This window comes from Periplaneta americana, chromosome 15, assembly GCF_040183065.1.
Source record: "Periplaneta americana isolate PAMFEO1 chromosome 15, P.americana_PAMFEO1_priV1, whole genome shotgun sequence".
Lineage (NCBI taxonomy): Eukaryota > Metazoa > Arthropoda > Insecta > Blattodea > Blattidae > Periplaneta > Periplaneta americana.
This window is the reverse complement of record NC_091131.1, coordinates 21,223,035-21,248,542: the sequence shown is the minus strand read 5'-3', so window position 1 is coordinate 21,248,542 and position 25,508 is coordinate 21,223,035. Positions and strand designations below refer to the sequence as shown.

The window sequence follows — 25,508 nt, the reverse complement described above, 5'->3', positions numbered from 1 at the left end:
ACGCCATCTAAGGCGGTGTAATGAAATGAAAACAAATGACTTCGTCTGTAAGGGGCCTTGGGCAACAACAATCGAAAGCTATGAAACATAGCCTACAGAGAATGTTTTTTGTGTTTGTATGAAGTAATATCGGAAGCTAAATTAACCGATTTGTATAATTATTATTTCACCATTGCAAAGTGTAGTTTCTCTAGATGGACATAATGCTGTAATGTTATTACAGTAACTTCTGAGTGAATTGAGGACAGGTAAGATTAAAATAGCTTCTTATGCACAGAAAACTTGATAGGCTATTCTGTAAATAACAAGAGTTTCTTTAAAAATTTTTTCCGATAAGTTTTTTTCTATGCAAAATTTTGATAGGACTGATATTTAAGGATATACAAGACTTTTAAAATAACAATACAATACATTTTCACCGCCGCCTCGGATTATAGCGTTGTTGTTCCTGCAGTAACTCCTATGTGCAAAATATAAAATTTTTAGTAGGAAGAAAAAACACATTTATTCATTCCGTGGCAACGGTACATACGAGATCGTGAATTCTTACATTTTCGAAAGAAAGAAATATAATTACATATCACTATATATGCTGTATCACTATTTAAGTTATTTTAAGGGTTCAGAACCATAGTGGGCTAAGCGCCATTTACTGAATACGTAGAAAACAAGGGTTAAAATTAAGTTATTACCATAATTGAATGGAAACATATAGCAAGTAATATAAAGTATACATATTAAAACTAAAAGATAATTATGTGAATCTTCATTAAACTATGATTGCATGTAATAACAATTAAGAAACATGTTAAAGAAATTGTCATTGCACCAAATGAGTGGTCTCTGGATCAAAATGATCACATTAAGTAACATATTAAACGATCTATCCTTCTATCAAACACGAATGTTCCCTGGATCAAATGTCATATTTTAATTATGTAATTACTTTATATTTATTTCTAACGGGTGCAGCGGAGCGCACGGGTACGGCTAGTAGTTTAATAAATAATAATTCTGAATTTATAGGATTCGTTAATAAATTTGCCATAGTCCATAAATTGTTCAATTTTTCCATGGGTACGATTGTATGCAATATAGCCCATTATTTCTTTGCGGGCCTAAAAAACTTTTGTAGGGCGAAAAAATGTTGTTTATTTACTTATAATTACATTTATTTAATTGGCAACAACTTATCTTCAGCTTGTTTGGCTTTAATAACAACTCCAGAAGGAATTTTGGTTTCAACAGATCCCGACATCATTTCCAACATGACAGAACATTGTTTATTTAATTCAGAGTCTGGTAACTTAACAACAAAGAAGTAATAGCATCATGCATGACCTCCCTCAATGAATAATTTTTATTCTATGTACGTATTTTTTTCTAGTATACACAGTCCCTAGATACCAAAACAAAACACGCTAAACAAGACATACAAACACATAAAGGGAATTTCTAACTTAAAACTCTTATCAAAAAGTTATAATTTATTGAATTATGGACTAGTGCTCCATGAATCTTTGCCGAAATTTCATGTTTAAACCTCGGGCCACTTGCACCCTCTGGTCAGAGGCCCTCAGAAGCAACCCCGTGCCCTCTCTATAAACATCTTCATTCCGCACTTGATACATAAATTACTATTGTAACGAGAAAGTTTTGCAGTAGTTGCTCTATCGTCCCTGAACGACACTCCAAAGCTGAGATATGGCAAGCACACAGTGGAGTGGAATTCTAAACCGGAAGCTGTCGGTTGAGCCGCTGTTGCGCCGAGCTACACTTCCTGGCACGTGGCTATTTAACCCGTACAGGTGAAGCACACGAAGGGGAGGGTAATTATTATTAAAGAAATTATGGAAGAAAGGCTTTTCGACGAAATCTTGGATCTTGGCGGGCTTTTCTTTTCCTTCCTGGCCTCGACGCTAGCGTCTTTTGTGCTGTTGCACACGCCAGCCGGAGTTGGAGTCTTGCTTATTCTTATGCAGTTCGCTTATTTTTTTTTCAGTGTCTCGAAATTGCCTCAAGTTTTAACCCCTTCCAAGGAAAACGCACTTTCTTCTGGCCCTTAAGCAAAGGTCAGTTTCCTGGTCATTGCACTGTCTGATTTAGGAATTGGTAGTCTTAATTGTAGATAATTCACCTGACGGATAGAAAGAGCACTTATGGGAATGAATTCTTCCGGCTATGTACGTTTCCATATTATTAGCGAAATTTGGGAAAATTTCCTGTTCCTTTTAGTAGAAATTTCCTGTATGATTCCAAATTTTCCGCAACTTTGTAGACTGTTGATCTTCCCAAACAGATCATTCTTTTATTCCACTTGCATATAAACAAGCTTCCACGCTTACCTCAATAAATGAGCACAGATGAAGACTTCACTAGGATAAAACATGCCTGTTCCATCTGAATACAAGCCAGGTTCGATTTCAGGCAAAGCGAATACAAATTTAACGTACAATACAGAAATATTCTAGGTTCCATCGAAATTCCTGTATTGTTTGGGATCACTTGTTGTGTCAGTTTGACTCTGTGACTGGGTGCAGATTCCTTACTTAGATGTAGGACAGAAATTCAGCCAAGATACTTTCGCGAATTGTTACTTTCGTGAAAATGAGGCTTGTGTATGACGAAACCGGAAGACAGGTGCCTGATTTTCCGGTTGTTTTTGTGGAAAGGACTGGACTGTTCCGAAGTGATGTCAGCTGTTTGCTTGTTATTCTGTTTACACCTCTGTGGGGATCGCGGGTCAGTAGGCCCCAGGTTGAACGACATTAGATTATTCAAGGACGGTCCTGCGTAAGGGGACTTCGAGTACTGGAAGAGTTCAAGTAACTGCTATCACACCTGCTACCTGAAATCTATGATAGAACTGACGGCTGCAGACTTTGCTTGTGTAGAATTCTGAGGTTAACAGCCATCTCACACAGTCTCATCACTATGCGGTTTTAGAACTCTTTTATTTGTAAAGGACATGAATTGTATGTATGTATTTATTCACACTGCAATGGGTATATACCCGGTGGCAGGGGTAACTACTTACTCAATAATGACAATAATAAACACAATTAATAAAGAATACAATTAATAATAATACTAATAATTAATACTAGCAATAATTAATAATAATGATGATAATAATAATAATAATAATAATAATAATAATAATAATAATAATAATAATAATAATAATAATAATAATAATAATAGGGAACATTCTAAATTAAATGAAGCACGAAAACTTAAAATAACATTTAAAGTAAATCTAATTTGTATCTTAAATCTAAGTTCGAACTAAAACCCACGAGTATGATATGTTCATATCTGCAAAAGTACCTTTCAACACTACACTCATTTCGCTGTCAACTCACTCACTGCACCGGAACTACGACACATTTCACTGATTCTATCCTGATTTCACTAACACTTCAAAAACATTTCACTGTTCAAATACTTTGCACTGCCACTATAAACTATAAAGCTTCACTGACAGGAACACGTTTCACTGACACAACACACTCCACTGACACAACACTGATACAACACTTCAATAACAAAATATCATTTACACCCTTTAAATACTGTGTATAATTACCGTCTATTAGTAAAGTCCTTAAGCCTATTTTTAAATAAATTTTTGGTTGTTGGTAAAGCCTTTAGTAAGTCTGCAGGTAAAGCATTTCAATCTCATATATATTTTTAAAAATAAATTATTTGATTCTTAATTAGATGGGGAAGATACTGTAAATGGTTTGATCAAGAAATATCTTTTAAGTTTTTTTGAGACATCTAAATACTTTGTTAAATATTTAACATGTCGTTAAAGCAGTTTAACAGTAAACTTAACAGAAGAGATGTTTCATCAACTATTGTTACTGCTAACATCATGTTAAATCCAATGTTAAATTAACATTGCATACTCCAGCAAACATGTTATAGTGCAAATCATGGCTGTCAGCGAACTTAATGGCCCGGTTCCTTCAACCTTTGATAAATTATAACAGAGTGTTATTCCATTTCTACTGTAAACTTAGCAGTTGAAGCATTTCTTCAACTACTGTTAGTAGTAACAGGCTGTTAAAACCTATGTTAATTTGACTGCTCAATTTCATGCAGTTAAATCATTTAACTCTCTGTTAGCATAGAAGTATCCAATATGGCTGATGCGTTAGATGCTGAACTTACATATCTGGATTATTTAGTAAACAGAGCGGATGATTTCTGTGATTTGACAGACCAGAAGTTCATACAAAGGTACAGGCTATTTTCTGACTAGCCTTACTTTTCGTTTTCAACGTAGATCCGTTTGTTTGTTGATTCTCATTAATTGGTTTATACTGCGAAATAATTTCCAGCAGAAGATTTCCTTCGAACGAAGAGAAATTAGTCCCACGATTTCTATTTTTTTTATTTAAATTCAAATATACAGAATAAAGAAATATAATTACAAAACAAACAAAGAGAAATACAAATAAAATAATACAAGCAATATAAAAAGAAGATACAATATTTGTTCCAGTGTTTTCCATTTCATAACAGCAATACCAATACGCCGCTCCACGCTATTGTGATACAGACGAGGAAAGAAGCAGAAATCAAACTTGAGAGAATAGAAAGACTTCTATCCTCTCTGAATCAAACAACGGAAACAAGAGAGAATCGCAATTGTCAGAGTTCAGAAAACAGAAGTGAGCCTATACTTGGTTATAGGTTATGGTTAAACTCTAGAATCTCTGGTCCTAACAGAGTTAACAAACAGAATGTTAAAATGTGAAATGTAAAGTTGAAGAAACGCAATATTTTTAACAGCAATTCATACTTTTAACTTACAGTTAATTAACGCTATGTTAGGTGCATTTTAACAAAGATTGAAGAAACCGGGCTAATATGTTACAAGTTGCATCATTATTATATGAATATATATTATTTCGACATTATTGAAACCCAGGAAAACATATTGTAGATTTATCAGAAAGTAAATTTCTTGAGCGACATAGAGTTTCAAAGTGTGTAGCAATTAAAGTGGTACAAAAAATTAAAGAGATGTTAAAATATTCCATGTTTCTTTTACTCGATTTTCGTTAGTATCTGATACTTCCACAATGTAGAATCGTCGGTTTCTTGGTAAAAGTGACCAAGTCACATTCCAAGGCTTCCAAGTATTATTGAAATTTAAGACATAATTTTATATTAAGAACTAAAAATATAGCACATTTACCTTCAAAATAATTTACTGCTAACATCTAAAGTAGTACAGTCATTTTTGGATGCATCATTAAACCTTTAAATGCCTTTTCCCAACAATTTTGCATTTTTGACTTGGTCACTTTTACCAAGAAACCGACGAAATACATTTGCCGCTAAAACAAATGACTACACAACAACTAGAGGCACATTCGGAAAACTTTCATACAATCACTGCCTCGTTGATTCTTGTTAAATTGCTCTTAACATCATGTTACCTAACAAAATACGTCAAATGGTTGGTGAAAATGATTACACTAACAGGATGTTTAATTGTTAACATGCCGTTAGCGTTATTTTAACAAAGCAAGGTGAAACTGGCCCTACATTTAGTTTACTTACAAAACTAACTTACAACTAAATTTATAAGCAATTCCACTTTTTGATTGGAAAGATTATGTATCTTTTGATTATTTTCCACTACTTTCAGCCATTAGCATTGCAATAATACTAAAAAAAACAATCACGATCGTCACCGAGATAATTAACTCAGACGGTAATGTTTGAGACTCGCATTCGGGAGGTCCTGAGTTCAAACCCTGTAGTCGATGATTTTTCATGGTTTCCCTCAGTCACAAAAGGCAAATTTCGGATTGAAAATTTACATACCATGATTCATCACCGCCTCAGTCACCAATATCATAAACATTACCGTAATCAAAATCTAAATTAGTATTATGAACACAAGCCATCTACAACGCACAATAGAAATAGGAACTCAACAGTACTAAAAACTGCCTACTGGTATACCCATAGATCCTAAATACGCGATATAACTATAGATGGTAAAGCGTGTATAAATAAACATAAAAATAGTTATTTATGGTACTTGTGAGGTAAGTGCATCTTTATTGCGCGAGTGGAAAGATTTAAGCACGAGGCGTCATCCTCGTGCTTAAAACACGAGCGCAATAAAGATCACGCTCACAAGTACCACACGTAATTTTATCCATGACCATAACGAAAAATTCTGTTTTATAAAAGAAAATATGTTGAAAATAAGTCCTCATATAATCACATACCATGGCATGGATTTTTAGAATCGATACGTGTACTAGGTAGGTTATGATGTAGGAGGCCATGATTAGTGAAGAATGGTATCTAAGGCGTTGGATAAATAACAAATTATAATAAATTATATCATTTTAATACATATTTTTTTCTTTTTAAACGTGTATTTTCGTCTTTTTTAAGTTTCAGGGATTATTTAGAAGTGTTCACGGAACTAATGTGATTAAAATAATTTCACATTTTACTTCTGTAAACTTAAGAGGAATATTAAAACGTAATTTATCATCGTGTCTGTTTAGCTCAGTTGATTAACGCGTGTTGTTTTAAAATTTTAAAATCCTATAAACCCAACTTCGCAGGTTCAAGTCTCCTCGCATCCCAAAAGGTAAATTATTACAAAGTTAAAAAAAAAATACATATTACAGTAGATATGGATGTAATGCACAAATTACGACGTAGTAGATAGAGAAAATAGAAGGAGATTGAGTGTATGTATATTTAAGAAATGGTAATAAAGAAGTAGAGGTAGTGACATCTAGTAACTAATAAGTTACTGCCCGTGCCTCACTTCTTAAGCTGTTTCTTTGAGGGGCGAGACGCAGAGGGGGGGAGTAGGAGGTGCTGGGTACCGCATGTGCCTACTACCCTACGTTCAACACATCGGCCTTTTCAGGATTCCTTTCTTCAGCTATGGAGCAAGATCAGCCATGGACAAGCGAATGTATAGGCTATACCCTCACAAAACAGATAATGTCCTCATCAATTCCTGTAACTAAACACTAATACCTGTGGTACACTACAGTCTCTACTTGAGATTATCGACCTAATCGCGATTACGGTTGTCATGTGTTCACATCCGTAAACTCTTTCCTCTACGGTAGTGTTTCTCAAACTTTTTCCACCGCGAAACCCCTTTTAATCTAAAGTGTAACTGCGGAATCATTGTAATATTTTATTAGTATTTAATAATTAACAGACAAGTGAAAGCTAGTGTCTCAATAAGTCTGTTCAGTGGGACGAATGTATTTGCTTTTTAAGCCTACAATATGGTTTTATGGCGGAAAGTTGTAGTCTCATTTCTACTGTACTTCTGCATTTTGTCTTTTCGATATTTTGTTTTAGTGAACACATACGCAGAGAATCCAGTGATGAAAGTGATTAGTATTATGGGTATTTTCCGTTTTAGATGTTCATTAAACATATTATTATTACGCATATTCTTGGATTATTACTTACTTCCTTACAAATGGCTTTTAAGGAACCCGAAGGTTCATTGCCGCCCTCACATAAGCCCGCCATCGGCCCCTATCCTGTGCAAGATTAATCCAGTCTCTATCATCATACCCCACCTCCCTCAAATCCATTTTAATATTATCCTCCCATCTACGTCTCGGCCTCCCTAAAGGTCTTTTTCCCTCCGGTCTCCCAACTAACACTCTATATGCATTTCTGGATTCGCCCATACGTGCTACATGTCCTGCCCATCTCAAACGTCTGGATTTAATGTTCCTAATTATGTCAGGTGAAGAATACAATGCGTGCAGTTCTGCGTTGTGTAACTTTCTCCATTCTCCTGTAACTTCATCCCGCTTAGGCCCAAATATTTTCCTTAGCACCTTATTCTCAAACACCCTGAACCTATGTTCCTCTCTCAGAGTGAGAGTCCAAGTTTCACAACCATACAAAAGAACCGGTAATATAACTGTTTTATAAATTCTAACTTTCAGATTTTTCGACAGCAGACTGGATGATAAGAGCTTCTCAACCGAATAATAACACGCATTTCCCATATTTATTCTGCGTTTAATTTCCTCCCGAGTGTCATTTATATTTGTTACTGTTGCTCCAAGATATTTGAATATTTCCACCTCTTCGAAGGATAAATCTCCAATTTTTATATTTCCATTTCGTACAATATTCTGGTCACGAGACATAATCATATACTTTGTCTTTTCGGGATTTACTTCCAAACCGATCGCTCTACTTGCTTCAAGTAAAATTTCCGTGTTTTCCCTAATCGTTTGTGTATTTTCTCCTAACATACTCACGTCATCCGCATAGACAAGAAGCTGATGTAACCCGTTCAATTCCAAACCCTGCCTGTTATCCTGAACTTTCCTAATGGCATATTCTAGCGCGAAGTTAAAAAGTAAAGGTGATAGTGCATCTCCCTGCTTTAGCCCGCAGTGAATTGGAAAAGCATCAGATAGAAACTGATCTATACGGACTCTGCTATATGTTTCACTGAGACACATTTTAATTAATCGAACTAGTTTCTTGGGAATACCAAATTCAATAAGAATATCATATAATACTTCCCTCTTAACCGAGTCATAAGCCTTTTTGAAATCTATGAATAACTGATGTACTGTACCCTTATACTCCCATTTTTTCTCCATTATCTGTCGAATACAAAAAATCTGATCAATAGTCGATCTATTACGCCGAAAACCGCACTGATGATCCCCAATAATTTCATCTACGTACGGAGTTAATCTTCTCAAAAGAATATTGGACAAAATTTTGTACGACGTCAACAAAAGTGATATTCCTCGAAAGTTACCACAGTTGGTTTTGTCCCCCTTTTTAAAAATAGGTACAATTATGGACTCCTTCCATTGTTACTATTATTATTATTGTTATTATTATTATTATTATTATTATTATTATTATTATTATTATTATCATCGGTGGTTTCATGTTATTATTGATTCATATTTTCGTAACATATATTTTTATAGTATCCACTAAGTATAAAATAGCCACCGGAGCATCTCAGTCGGCTAAGGCGCTTGCCTATCGATCCTGAGTTGCGCTCGAGCGCGGGTTCGATTCCCGCTAGGCTGATTATCTGGTTGGATTTTCCCCCCGAGGTTTTCCCCAACCGTAAGGCGAATGTCAGGTAATCTTTGGCGAATCCCCGACCTTATCTCGCCAAATACCATTTCGCTATCATCAATCCCATCGATGCAAAATAACCTAGTAGTTGATACAATGTCGTTAAATAACCAAGTAAAAAAGTATAAAATAAAATTTAAAATCACATAGGGTTCACGGAACCCCGTAACATACTTTGAGAAATGCTGTCCTATGGTAATTCAGCAGTTGTCTAGACTGAACGAAGAGTGGCCTAGTGTGTATGTACATGTTAGGAAATCGCCATCAGAGATAATAGCGATAGTGGTAACCAAGATTAGTGTCTCCAGTATTATAAACAGTAAAGACCCCTGCAATGGCATAGGATAATGTTTCTAGAACATGTAATATGCTGCCGTGCCGCCACGCTGCAGCTGCCGTGCCGGTCCGAGCAGACCTAAGAGGCATGGTTATAAGCACTAGGGAGCTCTCGGTTTAGGACGTGAGACAGGGGCAGTATATTAACTTCTTGAGTAATAGTTGAATGGAAAAGTATACTTGTGTACCCGGGTACTAGGAAAATACTAATGAACTGTGAGGTAAAGTCTTTATCTCACTAGTGGAATAAAGTAATGTTGAATAAAAGCCTACTTTACAAACGCAAAAGTATTTAGTAAAGGTATGTTTTTCGTTATGGTCATGGATAAATACCGATTATCTTCTTTTCGCATGTAGCATTACCAACAATAATGCATTACGGTTCAACTTAATCGAGATTTGTAACACAAGTTACAGTTAAAATCCCAGTCCACTCTTCTCTACTCTCTTCTAATTACTGTCAACATTTTGAATCATGGATGAAGAAGTCAGAACATACTAACATTGTAAATAATGATTTATGTATATTTACTCTTGCTAAGGAGACCGTGGATGATTTATGAACTCAAATCAGTACGTCGCTTAAACTCATTCTGTTACTATGGAAACGAATTCAGCGACCGGCGGTCAACAACGCTCATTTGTTGTGTTCCCTGTTGCACGTTAGGGTCTTTTTTCTCTCCTCAGCAGCGCAGGCAACTGTTCTCCGTTGCGCAGCATGTTTTTTGTGGTAGGGATCCTCCTGTATTGTAGCGCAAGGCACCAGCTGATCGCCGGCCGGCAGCTTGCGCTCCTCGCAGTCAAGTGTCCCCCTTGCGTCGAGGCACGCGACCCCTGTTGCACGAATTTGCATGCGAATGCCTCGTACATGTTCCTAGATTCCGATAATCCCCGTGTAAGAGGCAGTTGTCACTGCTACCGCCAACATTTATGGATCTTACGATGATATCAGTTTGAGCTTATAAATTTAAACATTTGTCTTGCAGTCCAATACAATAAACATTAGCAATGATATATGATTCATAAATGAAATTGCGTAATCAAGTGTAGTTACAATAATTTATCCTTTACATTCACGTTTATTGTTTATATGAACTTAAACCGATCACTTTGAATTAAAATGACATAACTGCGATGTAGTTACTGTGCTTAAGGTGAGATTTGTATTCATAATAATAATAATAATAATAATAATAATAATAATAATAATAATAATAATAATAATAATAATAATAATAATCTATATATATAATTTGAACTGGTAATAGAAATTACGGGAAAACGGCTGAACGGATTTTAATAAATGGCCCCTCATTTTGAAGCTTGGAACCCAAAGTTTTTCGGAAAAGTAGTAGTTTTCAGTGAAATGTCAATTTTCCTACATAATTTTCCTATTTTCCAAAATCCATCTGTTGTCAGTTTTGAGAACTAATTTTATTGAATCACGGCCGACTTGATTGAATTTCAGAACAAAACACACACTACAATAAACAATAGGCTATTACACGAAGGCCATGACCTGCAAGATTGCCGACATATTTAGAGCTCAATTCAATTTGATATTAAAAACTGATTCTGCAGTGTACGTGTATAATTTTCTGAGTACAGCTGTGTATTGGATATTCAAATCTACGAAACTTGAGGTGGTTTGATGACATTATTACCATTAGAAATCAAATATTATTATAGTTAATATCATGATGCGTCTATTCTTCATTAATTGTACATAATATTTATGCTATATTGATGACATGAAAGTGAAACGTTTTGAGGTTATGTAAGTAAATGTAGAGAATATCTTAATTTAGATCTTCATTTCTATAATTTACTGAGTGACTACTATATATAACTACAAAACTTAAGTAAGATAATAATATTGTTATTAAAATCAAATATTTTTATACTTATTAACCCAGTGGGGTTGGGTCTTTTTCACATACTTAATGGCGGTGTAGCGTAGATATTGATATGTATCATTGCCTTCAGTATTGGCTCGAGAGAGCGCAAAAATTACAGTTCCTAAGGAAGGATAAAAAGGTATTACTTACTGATAAAATAAGAGGCCTAGAAAATGTTGTAGTCTCCAGATCATTTCAGCAAGATCTCTTAGTAGGATAAAATGATTTTACGCTCTACATTTCAAGTTCTACATGCAGCAGCTATACGAAAATGCTATTGTTCGAAAGCTTAGCAAACCTGACATTTTTTTAACTTTTGCCTACAATCCACAATGACCTGAAATAGCTACTGCTATCGTCCTGACATTGATACTTGCGTTTTCACATTGAAACTCAAAAACTGAAGTTGGATAGGTTCAAGAAAAAGTATTTGGCCTAAAAAAATTCATTCGGAGGGAGTATGTTTCATTATTATAGAAGCAAATAACTATCAAAAAGACAAATATTCTTCATTGAAAATAAATCTGAAAAATTTTTATTTGAACGTCTGACGAACTTAGTTTGCAGCAGCAATTGCTGCACAAGCCACTAGTAATAATAATAATAATAATAATAATAATAATAATAATAATAATAATAATAATAGTTTTATTTTCCCTGGCAGAGTTAAGGCCATTAGGCCTTCTCTTCCACTCAACCAGGATAAAATCACATACAAAAAAATACATACCGGTATACAAATATTAACTTAAAATAATAATAAACATAATTAAGTAAAAAAGAGAGATTGAATACATATACACGATCAGTATTAACTTTAAAATAACAATAATAAAGTCGTACACTTAGGAATAAAAAGAGGTTACTTGAAGGAAAAACTGAATGAGGTAGAAACAAATAGTAAGAATAAAAACATTCGAGATTTATGTCAGGGTATAAAGGAATTTAAGAACGGATATCAGCCAAGTGTAAACGTGATCAAGGATGAGAATGGTGACTTGCTTGCAGACTCTCCATCAATCCTAAACAGATGGAACAACTATTTTGCGCAACTACTAAATGTACATTGGCCAAATAGAAATGATCGGGACGAAATTGAAATACAAACTGCTGAGCCATTTATACCCGAACCCACGCTTTCAGAAGTCGAAATTGCGATAGAAAATCTGAAAAAGTACAAGTCTCCATCGCTCAAATTCCAGTAGAATTAATACAAGAGGGTGGAAGTGCATTATATAGCGAAATTTATAAACTTGTAGTTGCTATTTGGGAAAAGGAAATTGTACCAGAACAATGGAAGGAGTCCATAATTGTACCTATTTTTAAAAAGGGGGACAAAACCAACTGTGGTAACTTTCGAGGAATATCACTTTTGTTGACGTCGTACAAAATTTTGTCCAATATTCTTTTGAGAAGATTAACTCCGTACGTAGATGAAATTATTTGGGATCATCAGTGCGGTTTTCGGCGTAATAGATCGACTATTGATCAGATTTTTTGTATTCGACAGATAATGGAGAAAAAATGGGAGTATAAGGATACAATACATCAGTTATTCATAGATTTCAAAAAGGCATATGACTCGGTTAAGAGGGAAGTATTATATGATATTCTTATTGAATTTGGTATTCCCAAGAAACTAGTTCGATTAATTAAAATGTGTCTCAGTGAAACATACAGCAGAGTTCGTATAGGTCGTTTCTATCTGATGCTTTTCCAATTCACTGCGGGCTAAAGCAGGGAGATGCACTATCACCTTCACTTTTTAACTTCGCTCTAGAATACGCCATTATGAAAGTTCAGGATAACAGGCAGGGTTTGGAATTGAACGGGTTACATCAGCTTCTTGTCTATGCAGATGACGTGAATATGTTAGGAGAAAATACACAAACGATTAGGGAAAACACGGAAATTTTACTTGAAGCAAGTAAAGCGATCGGTTTGGAAGTAAATCCCGAAAAGACGAAGTATATGATTATGTCTCGTGACCAGAATATTGTACGAAATGGAAATATAAAAATTGGAGATTTATCCTTCAAAGAGGTGAAAAAATTCAAATACCTTGGAGCAACAGTAACAAATATAAATGACACTCGGGAGGAAATTAAACGTAGAATAAATATGGGAAATGCGTGTTATTATTCGGTTGAGAAGCTCTTATCAACTAGTCTGCTGTCCAAAAATCTGAAAGTTAGAATTTATAAAACAGTTATATTACCGGTTCTTCTGTATGGTTGTGAAGCTTGGATTCTCACTCTGAGAGAGGAACATAGGTTAAGGGTATTTGAAAATAAGGTGTTTAGGAAAATATTTGGGGCTAAGCGAGATGAAGCTACAGGAGAATGGAGAAAGTTACACAACACAGAACTGCACGCATTGTATTCTTCACCTGACATAATTAGGAACATTAAATCCAGACGTTTGAGATGGGCAGGGCATGTAGCACGTATGGGCGAATCCAGAAATGCATATAGAGTGTTAGTTGGGAGACCGGAGGGAAAAAGACCTTAAGGGAGGCCGAGACGTAGATGGGAGGATAATATTAAAAAGGATTTGAGGGAGGTGGGGTGTGATGATAGAGACTGGATTAATCTTGCACAGGATAGGGACCGATGGCGGGCTTATGTGAGGGCGGCAATGAACCTTCGGGTTCCTTAAAAGCCATTTGTAAGTAAGTATATGATAAAAAGAGACTGAATACATAATCTCAAACAGGAAAATACATCTAGTATACAATATTAACTTAAAAAAAAAGAATTAATACATATGAATATAATCTCACAACTAAAGGAATAGTACAATTAGTATGATCAGCACAGCACGTGTTACATTGAGACAATGACAATTACCTAGATATAAGTGTTAATGGAAAAATAAAGTAATGACTGTGTAAAATAATAATAATAATAATAATAATAATAATAATAATAATAATAATAATAATAATAATAATAAATAAAAATGATACCTAAACCCAATTCTTTGCATTTAAAATACGAGTATATCTAAACAACCTAATTTTAAACAACTGAGGACTAAGACTACCCCTAATTTCCAGCGGCAGCGAATTCCATGAGCGGGCCATGGCTATTGAGAAAGAACTTGAGTACAGAGACGTCTGATGACGTGGTATTGATAGCAACAGATTGTGCTGTGAACGTGTATTACGATTATGATGTGAAGCTAGAAGAGTAAACCGAGAGGCAAGGTAGTAGGGTGTGGAATCATGTATAATTCGATATAGCAGGCAAAGAGAATGTACTAAACGTCTAGCTTGCAAGCGGAGCCAGGAGAGTCGTAGAAAATATTCCGATATTTGATCATGTCGGCGGATATTGAAAATAAATCGGACGCAGACATTATGTACACGTTGAAGTTTTTGAGAAAGTTCAGTTTTTTTAATGCTTATGAATCCGCCTCCTAGTTATTTTCACAGCACATTTAGGCAAAATCGTGTGTAGAGTGTTGGCCTGTGTCAAACTATTCAAGAAGTGCAGATGTCGCAGTAAGAACCCCTTTCAGTTTCGTCAATGGCTGTAAAGCCATCTTTAGACTACACTTTACACGACTAAAAGCGGTAAATAACCATTTTTTACGACTTTACAGTTACTGACATGGGTATTTTATTTCTTTTGAATGATATTTTAACATTGTTGCGATCTCCGCTTCCTCGTGCTGACTCACGGCCGCTTTGTGCAGTGTTGGGCTCAGAGCGTGGGTCTCAGATTTAAGTGCTCTATGATTACGCGGACTCGCAGTTCTTTAAATGTGTTGATTACGATGCAAACTGCAGAGTCTTCTTCTAGTATGAGAGGGCAATGCTTGACTTTGCGTCCCAAATGTAACACGACTGCACCAAACTTCATTACCTTTAATTTTATAAGGCCCGGTTTCATCAACAGGGGTTACAACTTAATCTCGTATTTTACAGTTTCAACTCTGAGTTTGACTAAAATTCGGTTTCATCAACAGAAGTTATATTTAACACAAGATTAAGTTAACACCTTTTCTTTTGCAGCCCCGTTAAATGGTTAACTCGTTGCTACAAACGAAAAGGCTGCTGTAAATGATGTTTGTGCGAGATCGTGCGTATTTGCTTGTTTTCCGCACAGAACCAATACGCGGTAAGTGTGAAATACCACATTCAGTATTCCCAACGTAACACACATAACAATTTCCCTCTTCTTACCGCCGCACTTCGATTATTGTGACGTTTTGTTAAGTGACCTAAGTTCTGAATTGTCAGTCAAGTTACAGCGAGCTCAGAATATGTGCGTCAGATACGTGTGCAACATCCGACGATATGATCACATATCACCGTCCTTCGCAAGTCTCTCGTGGCTCCGACTTAAAGAACGCAGAACTTTACACTCTTTGTCTTTACTCTTTCGAATTCTGCACACCACAACACCAAATTACCTTTCGTCTCGTTTCTCTTATCTATACTCTAACCACGACGTAAATACCAGATCACTTATCTGTGGCACGCTAAGTATACCTCTTCATAGAACATCTTGTTATTCATCATCTTTTACAGTATCCACCTCGCGTCAATGGAATTCCTTGTCACAAAGTATTAGGGGCTGCAAGACAATAAACACCTTTAAGAACAGCTTAAAAGATAACCTTATTAGCATTTCACTCCAATCATACTGATTTAAACTATCACTGACTACATTGTTACTTTTTTCTTTAGACATCATCCTGATTGTGCTGTATTTTAATTGTCTCGTAATAATCTCTTTCTATTATCTAATATTATTTGAAATATATTAACATGCTATGTATTTTAGTTTAATTCTGCTACACAGTTTATTTCAGTGTTTAATTAATAGTTCATAGTATTTTGTTGTTTAATTTGTAAATAACTTTTGTATACATGTAACTCTCATCTAAATCAAATTGTTGGATTCTTTGTAAGTTCATGCATATGTATATACACTTTTTGCTGGTTGAGTGGAAGAGAAGGCCTTACGGCCTTAACTCTGCCAGCTAAAATAAATCATTATTATTATTATTATTATTATTATTATTATTATTATTATTATTATTATTATTATTATTATTAAGCGCGACATTCATTTTACTGCTTTAGGCTTTTAACATATTATTTTTAGAGACGTTTAACATAGTAATAATTATAAATTGGAAACTTACCACTGCAATTTCACCTAAATTGCAATGTTAATTATTGTTTTTAAATATTTGCAAAAATTAAGTAAAGTCTACTACTCCACGAAACTTATTGCATTCCTGATACAAGTAACATTAAGGGAGCCGTGAAAAAATCAACGAGATTCCAGATGCCGATGTTATTACTGCAATATGTTATATAAATAATATTGTTAAAATATTAAAATGAAAAATAAATCATTACATAACCTTACCGTTTGTTTTAAGTTCGCATATATAGACTGGGGGGAAAAAAAGACAGAAGTATATCACGGCCTGCTGGAGTATAGATATTTTTGTTTTCTAAAGTTGCCGTCATTAAACAGAAACCAAGATGGAGATTTCATTGCAACTAATTAAAAATTCGTCTTTCAGGTACGTAATAAACGATCTTCGCACAAAATAATGTACGATACACGAGCGGTATGTTTGTTTTCATGTTCTCGGAAATTAAAAAAGCTCAACTACGTTTCGCTTTTTCAATCTTTTCCTCGAACGTGAAAACGTCAACATACCGCTCTTGTAACGTATATTACTATTGTGCGAGATCGTGCGTATTTGCTTGGTTTCCGCACAAAACCAATCCATGGAAAGACTAAAATTCCACATCCAGTATTCCCAACCTAACACACACAACAATTTCCCTCTTCTTACCGCTTAAGTGACATATTGATTTTACTGCTTTAGGCTTTTAACATATTATATTTAGAGACGTTCAATATAGTAATAATTATAAATTAGAAACTTACCATTGCAATTTCACCTAAATTGCACTTGTTAATTATTGTTTTTAAATATTTGCAAAAATTAAGTAAACTCTACAAATGCACTAAAGTTACTGCATTCGTGATGCAAATAACATTAAGGCAGCCGTGAAAAAATCATCAAGATTCCAGACTCATCATAGACTGGGGGAAAAAAGACAGGCGTATATCACGGCCTACTGGAGTATAGTAAACACAGAAAACATTTCAAAGTAACAATGTTGAAGATAGATATGTTTGTTTTGCAAATTTTCCGTCATTGAACAGAAACCAAGATGGAGATTTCATTGCAACTAATTAGAAATTCCTCTTTCAGGTATGTAATAAACGATCTTCGCACAAAATAATGTACGATACACGAGCGGTATGTTTTCTTTCAATTCTCGGAAATTAAAAAAGTGCATTTTTAAAGACATGCGACAACCTAGATTCTGAAATGTTCTGAGCATGATATATACTAGCTCAGTATAATTATCAGCCCGAGAATTTCTTAAAAACCTAGTTGACACTAGTACAAATGTGTCCCAAGCTTCGAGTTCAAGATCACTCAGTTTTGACCTGAACGTAGTGTCACACATCATAATTTAAAATGTAAAATGTTATCATCATCATCAAATGCTCTTCCGATTAGGCTGTTGGGCCTGTTCCGTCTCCTGGATTCAGCTGGTCCCTCCAACGCTTCTTCGGTCTGCCGATGTTTCTCCTTCCTTTGGTGTGTAGTTTAGGATATTTTGTGGTATTCTTTCTGGGGGCATTCTGATCACATGGTCGTACCAATTTCTTCTGTATGTATCTAAAATTGTAGTTATGTTTTGTAGTTTTAATATGTTGTGAATGTCTTCGTTTCTTTGGTGATCAAGAAGTGTATAACCTGCTAGTGGCCTTAGGAGTCGCATCTCTGCTGCTTCTAGTCTTCTGATCTGCTGTGAGGTGAGTGTCCAAGTTTCGGAACCATATAATAGTGTTGGTACGATTAGTGTTTTGTAAAATTTTAAAACAGTCTCAGTTCTAACCTTCTTCAACAGTGTTCTTTTAGTAGTGCTTATGAGTTGCTGGTATTTAGCCATTTTATTGTCAAAATTCTTAGGGGAAATGTGAGAGAGGTTGCAACCTAAACAATCAAAAGAGTTAACTTGTTCTAATATATGATTATCTACAACTATTTTTGATCTGATGGAATTTTACCTAGAGAAGCCAAAACCTTGGCTTTTTTTTTTTTTTGTTGAAAATTTCAAATTATATGTTTTCGAAAGTTTTTCTGATTTGTATATTGCTCTTTGCATATTATCTTCCGAGTCGGCAACTACGATTTGGTCATCTGCTAACAGCAATGTGTCTAAGGTTGTATCATTTAGCAAATAATGTGTGTTCAATTGTTCTTTCCATTCCCTGGTCAACTCATCTACATATAAATTAAATAATAGTTTGAGAATAAGGTGCTTAGGAAAATATTTGGGGCTAAGAGGGATGAAGTTACAGGAGAATGGAGAAAGTTAGCAGAACTGCACGCATTGTATTCTTCACCTGCATAATTAGGAACATTAAATCCAGACGTTTGAGATGGGCAGGGCATGTAACACCTATGGGCGAATCCAGAAATGCATATAGTGTGTTAGTTGGGAGGCCGGAGGGAAAAAGAACTTTAGGGAGGCCGAGACATAGATGGGAAGATAATATTAAAATGGATTTGAGGGAGGTGGAATATGATGATAGAGAATGGATTAATCTTGCACAGGATAGGGACCGCTGGCGGGCTTATGTGAGGGCGGCAATGAACCTTCGGGTTCCTTAAAAGCCATTTGTAAGTAAGTAAGGAAGCAGTGATAGTAGGTGTAGATGACATAATAATAATAATAATAATAATAATAATAATAATAATAATAATAATAATAATAATGATAATAATAATAATTATGATGATGATAATAATAATAATAATAATACTTACTTACTTACCTACTTACTGGCTTTTAAGGAACCCGGAGGTTCATTGCCGCCCTCACATAAGCCCGCCATTGGTCCCTATCCTGAGATAGATTAATCCATTCTCTATCATATCCCACCTCCCTCAAATACATTTTAATATTATCTTCCCATCTGCGTCTCGGTCTCCCTAAAGGTCTTTTTCCCTCCGGCCTCCCAACTAACACTCTATATGCATTTCTGGATTCGCCCATACGTGCTACATAATAATAAGCTTAATAATAATAGTAATAATAATAATAATAATAATAATAATAATAATATAAATTACCAGCATAGTTTCACATTAACAGAGGAGAGTTATTTAATAACACATTTATCAAATCTTAAGCGATAAAAGTGCTGAAAGTGTGTAATCAAGATGTATATTATTATTATTATTATTATTACTATTATTATTATTATTATTATTATTATTATTATTGGCCTTGTGCTGTTGTTTTGCACGTTAATATTCTAAATAAATAAATAAATAAATAAATAAATAAATAAATAAATAAATAAATAAATAAATAAATAAATAAATAAATAAATAAATAAATAATTATTTTAGCTGGCAGTCTCTTTCACTCAACCAGCAAATTGAGAATAAGTGTAGAAGGAGGAATACAATGAACTCACAACTTGTAGGCTACCTTATACGTAGACATAAAATCATAGGTCTGTCATAGTCTTGCCGTAAGAAAACGTAAATAGAGAAACGATCTGGAGTAAGCTGGTAAACCTTGTTAGTGGCCATTAAACGCGTGCCTGCATCTCAAAGCAATTACACCGACAGTAGAGGTGCGTGTGGATCTGTCAGCAGCGCCCGAGGCCCGTTCGGAAGTCCGTGCTCTACTCCAAGATGGGTCGGTGGAGGGGATGCCGGTGGGCCGGGTGTCTGCCGGATGGCGGCAAGCTGGACTCCGAGGGGTTGTGATGTATGTGCCCCCCTCCCACACGTCCCCCAATATTAACATCCAATTATAAGAATAAAAACGAAGATGATCCCTCATTGGTTCGCATTTCCGAGCACGTGACTCCGGTGGACAAGAACAGTTGCAAAATAAGTCTTCTTTTTTCGGTAGGGTTTGTTTACGAGGTTTTCCTCGGAGGGTTGTACAAGCAGTCGATGACACAGACGTGTTCGCCGGGCCGCGCAGAGCATCTGCCGAGCAACTGACTGTGCAATACTGAGTCACGATGTGGCTTTGATATAATTGAGGGTACCGTAAATACAGCGTCCAGCTTCACACGTTTCTTGGGCGAAAAGTCATGTGGATCTTCATTGCCTCTCTGCTTCGCAGCTCCGTCGGAAAAGGACGTTTCTTGCATTCCTTTGAGCCGGGCCATCGTCTCTAGAAATTGCGTTCGCAGGAATCTGCAGTCGGAGATCATTTACGAGTGCCGTGGGGTTATTGTGATCTGTCCTCGGATGTATGAAGTGTGACGAATAACTTTAAGTGACCAGCCCGTACTTGACATTTTGCAAATCTGGATGTTATCGGTGTCAAAAACTGGATGTAACTTAGGGTGGGCTCTGTGTTTAAAGTGCAGCAACTCAGCTATAAAACTTGTCACTCTGGTACTGTTAGAAAAAAAAGAAGTGATGTTATTGCTAAGTAACAGTTTTGTTATGGCAGGATCTTAAGACAGTAAAAGAAATCAATTAACTCTAATGATTAAATCTGCAGACGTCAAGAAAAGAAATGATTAGGAATTGCTGTAGGATTGCGAATTTTGTGATTTTAAGTGACTTGAATCAGTATTTAAATTACGTATTTTTTGATACTGACTTGTGACATTTGTGGTTTATGAAACTGGACGTACTTACAGTGGTATTTATAAGCCTGGAACATTAGAATTCAACACAAATGATACTGTCAAAGAAATTAAAGTGAAATGATTGTGAAGTAACAATATTCTGGCTACACAAAAAAATAAATTAAATAACATCTGAACTTGTTAAACTAAGTTTAAAAGAAGCCTGAATTATTAGATAACGGTTATGGGGACGCTCGTATGTGATGAATTTGTGAAGTGACAATTGCAGGAATATCAAAAGCAGTGACATATTATGACTTTGTGACACGTGGCAAATCAGGGTGAATCTGAAGAAGTGATATAGCCGTGAAGTGAAAACCCATCACCAGCATTAAAATAGTGGAGTTGTGCCTCGAGCTGATGAGGTGATTCCCGCGTCATGCGGGCCAGTTCTGCCGTATGGAGCTGAAGATGGACGCCGAGGGCGCAGCCGGGGATTCCGGTGCGATGCTCCTGCGGCGGATGCCGGGGCCCTACGCCTACCCGCACCCAGCCGAAGACGTCTTCCCGCCGGGGCGCTCCCTCGCCCCCACCTCTCCAGTCCCGGGGCCCGCCGAAGACGACGTGAGATTGTACTCTGCGCTGGAGAGCCTGAGAGCACCGGCTTCCAGCCCCGCCCGGATCCTGGGGGCCAGCGAGGACTTCCCCCGCCGCTACGGAGATCCGACGGATGGACTGTACCGCTACGGCGTCGCCTCCGACACGGCGGATGCGGACTTCTACCGCGCCCAGGAAGACAAGTACAAGGGCCTCTATCTGTACGACCTGTCGACACATGGCAGTGCAGGCCATGAAAGCAATAACAACATGGTTTATCGGCAGGACATCGTGTGGGACGCTTCAGTGTCGCCTCCAGTGGGTAGTCTGATACCGTCACGAGTCATAATGCCACCCCGGGACGTCGGGCCCCAGGGAAGCCTACCTCACTCGGGGGTAGCGCCCCCCACACATCTCCACCTACAACGTAGCCGCAGATTCTCTTCGTCGAGGGGGGCGCCCCGCGGTGGTGGGCGCAGGCGGGGCGCTCTGGGCTGTCAGGGCGCCGATCGGGCACCCTCGCCGACTATCGTGAAGAAGAGACGCCTGGCAGCGAACGCCAGGGAACGACGTCGCATGAACGGACTGAACGAGGCGTTCGACCGACTCAGGGAGGTGATACCGTCGCTGGGCGAGGACCACAAGTTGTCAAAGTTCGAGACCTTGCAGATGGCACAGACTTATATCGCGGCGTTGTGCGACCTCCTGGACCGTGGTAAACGGTGACTAATAGCGTATGAGCGAAGTGAAGTGTTCGTTTCTTGAAATAAGTGTAGGAGATGTTTCTGTGACCACTGTGAAAACTTTCAATAACATTACCGAATTGGCATGCTGATGAAAGAAAGTCTTTTCTTTTTATATGAAGTCTTCAGTCGTATTAAATCGTATTTCTCTGCTCTATAAGATTACAACCCTTTCGCCTCCACGCCGTCCGGTTTCGTAACATCAATGTAACTTACGTTTTCTTTCATATCTTACCGTAAGATTAAGAAGTTGAATATAAAATGAAATTGAAATTACAGGAAAGGATGTTTGTTTAATTAGTTTTCTGACGAAAGATAACGAAATTTAATTTATAAAAATGACGTAGTACATAAAAATTACGGGAATGGTGAAAACCATATTGATCGTTAATTTCCTAGAAACACATTTTAAACATACTTTATTGAGAATTAATAACGCGTCGACACCAAATTCTGACACATGTGATGAAAGAATTACAATTTTCAAAATATCCTCCCCATTTTCTTTTCTAGTAATTTGTGAAACTGAGCTTTTATTATGCCTCGTACTTTGAGTTCAGGAAACTAGAGACTTATGTGTAAGAAATTTTCGTATCTTGAATTTTGAACTACTGTTTGTACACAATTCATAGTAAATTCAGTTACTTTCGATCTTGAAACAGGTAATTCTATCGGTATTAATGCCCTAAAACATAGTGTATGAAAACTTCTGTTTTTTTGCATATGTTTAATTACGTAGTTAGAAATAAAAATATTTATATTATTTTATTTCCAGTACGGTATATTTATTGAAGCTAAAAGTTACGTAATGGGAATCGAGTTGGTAATGGGCGCAGTAACAGTCGAATAATAAAAACTGATTGATTTAAATTTATACATCACTATTATTCTTTCGGAATTCTCGGCGAAATCGAAAATTAGTTCTTAATACGAAGATTACATTAAAAAGTTGAATGTTTAAGAGAGACGTTTAAAAAAAAAATCGTCTGTAAGAAATACGAGTAAAATTAAATTTCAGTTTCGAGGCTTCAGAAATTTCCTAAGTAAACTATGCATCTGGGAATGGAAAGCGTAGTGTATTCCTTCTGATGAGATTTCACTGTAATTCAGTCAATAATTTCTAACAAAAGGAACAGGGCTCAGATTCTCGGAAGATGGCGTGAGATATTAATTTGTGTACTACAACTAGATCCACCTACTTTTGAACAAGTTTCTACTCATGTCATTCTTATTTCACTATTTTTTTTTTTTTTTTGTTATTCAGATATTGTGTTTACTAAATAGCGCGTGGGTTTTAAAAAAAGGGTTAAGTAAGGAACTACTCGTGACTCTAGTATGAAAATTTCTTACGTCAAAATGTAAAATATATAAGATAAATTGATGTGCAACTCCGATGAAAACAATCGCTACGAAATGCTGTTATTTAATAAGCCTATTAAGAATCCAATGAAATTCAGAGGTGAGAGAAAATATAATACGAAAATAAGTGTGCACGGTACCTCTATTTACTTACAGTATTAATTAAATTACAGATTCTTCCCATATCAGTTATTTCTCCTTTCCGTTATGTCCTGTATTTGAGAAACATTTTTGTGTAATATGGTTGGCTGTTGTTTTAAATGTGTGTTCGAAAATATTTTGTTATCCTAGTCCTTAACGAAATGAATACATGTTTATTTCATCTCAGTATTTTAATTTTTATACGAGCTTAATATGTTTTTATTTATTTTTAATACGTAGTAAAACAAACACTATTAATTTTATCAACAGTGTTGTGAAATGTACACATTTGGTGTAAAGAAAATGCTCCTGTTTCAAGTTAATTACCAAAGATCATGAAATGCGTGATATTTTCAGCTATCTGAAGCTCTTTATTTTCATTTCGTTTTGAAGAATGTAGTAGGAGATGAAATAGGGAAAATGATAAATAATTTACCGCATAAAATTCGCGCCAACTCTTCGCAACTTGTTAATTATTTAGTGTATAGTTGATTAATTGACTTGGTAGTGTCTTGTTTTAACAATGGGAGAAGTTGGTGGGATGAGGCACGCATGCGCTTATCAACTGCCGGAAATGAGATAAGCAAGCAAATAGACATTATTTCTTATTGTATAGTTTGTTATACTTGCCGCATTCATTATTTAAATAATTAATTTTACTTATAATGAAATGAAACGATATCACGTTATATTTTCGTATCGAAATAAAGTATATTTACACCTTAACACATCGCGTGACTTCTTTAATGTTAGAATCCTGTCTTGACCCTTCCTTGTGTTCAATAAATTGTTTGTGACCCTCGGAATTAATGTAACATAGCATAAGCAGACGTAATGAGAGAAAAGGAAGCGCTCACTGATATCTAAAGTAAGTTTACATGTTACTTCAATAATTATTCCTTTTTTTGGTGTTGTAGTCCAGCTGTGTAAAACAGAAACCGGATTTTAAATCGATGTATGTTAATGAAATTCTGTGAAATTTATTGAGAGAGTATTGGTCATAATCATAACAAAGATTTATACGCAAAATGCGTGTTGAAGTCGACATCTTTATTGTAATTGATTGTGCGCAAATATCATATTTCTCTGTAAAAATATTATAGGCTTATATATATATATATATATATATATATATATATATATATATATAATTATGAGAATTAAAAATTTTACACTTGAGTCTTCTGAAAATCATTACATTACAGGGATATTTTGTTTAGCTTTAGTTATTACCGAAGAAGGAAATTAGTTTAATTAGACTACATTCTAAATAAATTTGGAATCCCTAATCTTATAGCTTCTTTAATGTGTTGGAAAATTCGGTAACATCTTCTGACGTTGAAAATTTATATTTTATAAATCATTGCCCAGCTATTATGAGATAAATTTCACAGTAATTTCCTTTAGGTACATAGAGCTATTGCAATTGCAGCATAATTTATATTACAATTTACAGTCGACAATGCGATCGTCCAGTTCAAAAGTGCGACAACTAAAAAATTGCCACTTTTTAGTTATTTATACTACTGAAAACCCCTTTCGGAGCTCTTTCCGATTCAGTATTGAGACGTCATATTTAGGCTACAGCCAAAAAGAAGAAAAACTAAATAAACTGCTTTAGAAAT

General features: G+C 35.7%; 1 protein-coding gene across 1 annotated transcript; it reads left to right on the top strand.

Annotated features, from left to right (window-relative positions):
- The first annotated feature begins 20,421 nt into the window (after positions 1-20,421).
- On the top strand, positions 20,422-24,596 carry LOC138715621 (uncharacterized). The gene has a single exon (XM_069848693.1). It carries the CDS (start codon positions 21,503-21,505, stop codon positions 22,364-22,366), a length of 864 nt encoding a protein of 287 aa, XP_069704794.1. The 5' UTR covers positions 20,422-21,502; the 3' UTR covers positions 22,367-24,596.
- The last annotated feature ends 912 nt before the right edge of the window (positions 24,597-25,508 follow it).

Coding starts and splice junctions, on each gene's coding strand:
- LOC138715621 (XM_069848693.1), top strand. CDS start 21,503: ATGGAGCTGAAGATGGACGCCGAGGGCGCAGCCGGGGATTCCGGTGCG.